Below are 4,762 nucleotides of genomic sequence, written 5' to 3'. Positions count from 1 at the left end.
TGGGAGGGCTGCACCTCCAGCCCGCCGCCGCCGCCGCCGCCGCCGCCGCCGGGACTGCAGCACGCCCTCCTCCCTCGGGGCTGCGCCGGGCAGTTGCAAATCGGGTGTGTGCTGCCCCCTGCCGGCCCCAGAGCCCCCTGCTGCTGTAGGTGTGCTCACGTGTGTACACGTAGGTGAGCACACACGTGTTTCCGGCGCCCCCAGCCCTGGAGATGTCCAGGGCCCCCCTCGCGTCGTTAGGAAAGCCGCGCTGACCGCCCGCCCCTCTCGGAGGGTTCGCTCCCGGAGGCCAGAGATGAACGTGCAAGTGGCTGCTTTTGGAAGAGCAAAGAGGTGGACGAGGTACAAGGACCCAGAAGGACCCTGCCACTTAATTAAATCTCATCGGTGGAAGAGCTCGGCGCTGGACGAGGCTTGAGCTTTCCCGTCCAACAGATGTACTCCGGACAACGAGCGGAGGGAAGTGGTTTTCCAGTGAACTGAAGAGCCTGCTTACCTCGGGGGAACCGCTCTCTTGTCCAGGATTGAGGGAGAGTTCTGCTTCTTAGGCATCCCTGAGATGGGTGCTTTGCCCTGAAGCAAGGTGGAACTAGGGATCTGGGAGTGAATAGGGGTAGCACAAGTCTGAATGTGGGAGACAGCAGGCACAATTACAAGCAATGCTCCCACAGGTTCAAGGTCTGCTTCAGAGACAAGTGGATTGTCGGGTGTTGCGAAGTGCGGAATGTGAAAGACGGAGCTGAGAGGAGGTCAGGCCTCTTGGGAAGAATAACACCACTGTGTATCTGGCTTCTAATCTTGTGCTTCTTGCTTAAGCCTTCTCACAGCCTGGTTCTGTAGACATTCTTGTCTCCACTGGACAGAAGAGGAAACTGAGGCTTAGAAAATTTCAGAGACTAACTGCATAGTCTGCCTAACAAAGACTTCTTTATCCCGCTCCAGCGCAGATTCTAAAGCATGTGGCATGATTGCCAAGCTAGTGAATGAAGGTTTCTGAGAGCCTGGGGAAGGCTATGGCTTCAGCACAAGAGACAGAGCAAAGGAGGAATGCAGTTGGGATAGTTCTATTTATTCCCGTTGGAATTTAGAGGGACTCAGAGATGCTGATGACAGCAGCCAATACCCTCCTTTCTTGCCTGGTGTTCCCTGTCTGTTATGATGGAATCTCCCATGTACTCCAAGGGGCCATCTGCAGTCAACCCTCAGATGCTCTGTTCCCCACCCCTTGTTACTAGATGTAACAGATGCCACCAGCAAGTTGGCATTCAAAGATAACCCAACTGCTTACTGGTTTTTAAGGATAGCCTATTTCCTGCCATCTAGCCCAAGGGTACTTCAGCAGACTAAACAACAGTCACTCAATGATGTCCACATAATAAATGGAACCTGTAACTATATCACCATATTTTCTAGAGGGACTTTGTAGTATGAATGAGGCTGAGGTGATATTAACCTGGTAGTAATTCATGTGAGCACAGAAACCTTATTAGAGGAAGGCAAGAAGGTCAGGGTCAGAAAAAACGATGTGACAAAGGCACCAAGTGCCAGAGTGATGGATCCAACAGCCACGGGGTGTAAGCAGCCTCTAGAAGCTGGAAAAAGTATAGGATGAAATATTTCTTAAGAGATCCTAGGAGAATTCAGCTTTGACTATATAAGATCTATTTAGGACTTAGGACTTTCAGAATTGCAAAATAATACATTTATATTTATTATACATACGTCATATATATAGTAAGACAATACACTTATTATAAAAGTGATGTACAGAGGCATTACAGTTATGTAAGTCAGGTAAAAAAGTACATTTTTTTTGGACAATGTCACCCCTTCCTTCTCTCTCTTTCAGTTTTTCCCTCCCATTCCCACCCATAAGTTATATAGTTCATTTCCCACATAGTGTCTAGTGAGTACCACTGCTGCACTTACTCATTGTCCCTCCATTTCTATGCCTCCCTTGCCCTCCCAAAGACAAAAGAATGAACAAGACAAACAGAAAGGAAAACAAAAACACCAACAAAGAATAAAAACCTCGTTGCATTTCCTATACTTTATTTTGAAACATGTAAGTTGTTTTAAAGTTATAACACTGAATTTGTGACAGTTCATTTTAGTAGCAATAAGAAATGGTTGCAAGAGCAGTATATAGTAGTTTAGAGTGTTACAAGTTCCAAAGCCTTTCCATCTCCACGATCTCCTTTGAAATCTTCATGGTGCCACACCTCTCCTGGTAATCACCATTCAAGTTTGAGATTATACATGGCCATCTCCTCCTTACCAGCTTGCCACTGGTAAGAGTCAGTGTTTCTGGAGTGTTTTGTTGAATGAATGCAGGATCTCATTTCATCTTCATCATGCCTCTGGGGGTAGGTTTTCTTATTACTGTTTAGATATAGGAAAATGACAACTGAAATGGAGCCTGGATTTCCATCACTCAGTGGCTCATGCTTTTACATCCTGTGGGCAGTACCATGTCGCATGAATGGCATAGGGACTCCTGATCGCTTTAGTTTTACCTTTCCTCATATGTGTCACTAAACGGATGTTACCCCATTCTCATTAGAATGCCTTTCAAACCTTAAAGCCCTAACTGTGTTAACTAACGTCTATATAAAAATCAGCTCTTTCAAAAGTGAATTGACTAGAGCTACACATATACCCTGTTTACCAATATATCACTTTTTAAGAGATCTTAAACTATTATTTGGAACCTCCAGTGTTGTGATCTGAATGTTTGTGTCCCTCCAAAAATGTATGTTGAAATCTTAACCCTCAAGAATTAGGAGATAGACTACTCAGACAGCTGAGTAGTAAAATACCAAAAAGCCAGAAGTGGAGCTGTGACTCAAGTGACAGAGCACATACATGGAGCAAAAGCAGCTCAGGGTCAGTGCCCACATCCTGAGTTCAAGCCTCAGGATTGGCACACATATGCACAAAGAAAAGAATTAGGAGGTAGAGTCTTTAGTAGGTGATTAGGTCAGAAGAGCTCTGCCCTCATGAGTGAGATCAGTTCTTGGTTAGTTTGGTTGTTGTATTTGTCCATACTAGGGTTTGAAATTGGGGCCTCAAGCTTACTACACAGGTACTCTACTACTTGAGCTATGTTTGCAGCCCAAGATATCAGTGTCTATAAAAGAGACTCCAGAGATTTCCTTGCCCCTTTGGCCATGTAAAAATACAATGAGATAGTGCTGTCTATGAACCAGGAGACAGACATTGCCACTTAACCTGCTGGCACCTTGATCTTAGGTTTGCAGCCTCCAGAACTCTGGAACTCCAGAACTCAACAGGATTTTCCCTCCCTTTCCGTCTGGAGCCATCTTGGTTGACCCTTCAGGAAACGGTCAATCCTAACTCCTAGGTCCTCTCTCCTAAGTCATGAGCAGTAGCTTGACCCACTTCCTCAATATTCAGCTGCTACTTTCTCTGCTCATGAGAACTTTCCATTATCTTTCCCATCACCAGTCAAGCATTGTGTGCCATTAATAAATCTTGGAGAGTGCCTATGTAGTCTCTTTCTTCCCAGTAGTTTTACATGTTAATTAAATAGACCTTGGGCCTGTCTCTAAGGAGCTCCTTTATAGAAATGTGCCATTTCTCCCTGTCCTTCTCTGCTGGCTTGTTTCTGAAACAAAACAGTTGTGCTCACATTCCATTGGGCTCCATTTCCCACCTCCAGAATAAGATTACGCTTCAGTGTATATTTCCACTTATTCCCTTGTTATTTTGTTCTTTCCATAACATGTGTTCAGAACTTATGGTGTGGTGCAAAGCCTTGTTGAAATTGTTTAATAAATGCCAGCTTAACCTTTCCACTATCCTTAATTAAAGACCACACAGCAGGTAGCTCTGGTTTCTGCCAGGTTGATCTCTGTTGTTTTTTTTTTTGTTACAGAGTTTGGGTTAATTTACAGAACCACTGCACCCTGACTCAAAGGCCTAGAGGTCTAGATGAAGCTGGTACTTCCTTCAGCTAATGTAACTATGCCTTAGGTTACCCATGCTAACTGCCCTCTGACTGGGCTTCCCTAATGAACTTCCTGTCCTGTACTCTCACTTTTCCATCTTTTCTATTCCAATAGAAATCCAATGAAACAAAATGAAATCCAGTAGAACTTTCTACCATAGCAGAAGCATTCCATACCTATTCTATTCAATATGGCAGCCATTTGACTACTAGCCACCATTTTTAATACACTTAAAAGGTAGCTAGTATGGTCAAGAAATTAAATACTTAATTATAAGTTATTTAAATTTCCATAGTCATGTGAATCTGGTGGCTACCATATTGGACAAGGCAAGAATATGGAATCCCATCACCTATGGCTAAATTCATCTCCCTTGTCCTTTTTCCATTCCCAATGTGTGGATTTAGCTTCATGTAGAGACCTCTTTGCTGTGTCCCAAACCACTAGCTGACATTAATCTTCCTATATGTGGCAAATTACAAGATATGATAGCTCTGATCCTATTTGCCATTAGATCTTATATACTAATGCTGCCAACTTGGTCAAAACCAAGATGACTGTTCTTTCCAGGAAAGTCTTCAGCAAGTAGGCTGCTGGTGGCTATAGATGGTGACTTAGAAATTCTGTCACAAGGGGCTGGGAAGGTGGCTCAGTGGTAGAGTGCGTGCCTTGCATGCCTGAGGCCCTGGGTTCGATTCCTCAGCACCACATAAGCAAAAAGAAAAAAGCCGGAAATGGCGCTGTGGCTCAAGTGGTAGAGCACTAGCCTTGATCTGAAGAGCTGAGGGACA

General features: G+C 44.5%; 1 protein-coding gene across 1 annotated transcript in view; it reads right to left on the bottom strand.

Moving 5' to 3' along the window:
* The window catches only part of Epb41l4b (erythrocyte membrane protein band 4.1 like 4B), a 135,563-nt gene extending 134,597 nt beyond the window's left edge, over positions 1-966 (bottom strand). Inside the window, exons 1-3 of the mRNA XM_013023228.1 lie at positions 919-966; positions 497-597; positions 15-314 (exon numbers count right to left, since the gene is read on the bottom strand). Of these exons, the coding sequence (XP_012878682.1) occupies positions 15-314; positions 497-597; positions 919-966 (449 nt within the window). The remainder of the gene's footprint in view (positions 1-14; positions 315-496; positions 598-918) is intronic.
* Positions 967-4,762: the final 3,796 nt, after the last annotated feature.

Source organism: Dipodomys ordii, unplaced genomic scaffold (genome assembly GCF_000151885.1).
Source record: "Dipodomys ordii isolate 6190 unplaced genomic scaffold, Dord_2.0 Scaffold67, whole genome shotgun sequence".
Classification (NCBI taxonomy): domain Eukaryota; kingdom Metazoa; phylum Chordata; class Mammalia; order Rodentia; family Heteromyidae; genus Dipodomys; species Dipodomys ordii.
Note: the sequence above shows the minus strand (reverse complement) of the source record. Positions and strands in the feature narration are given on the sequence as shown.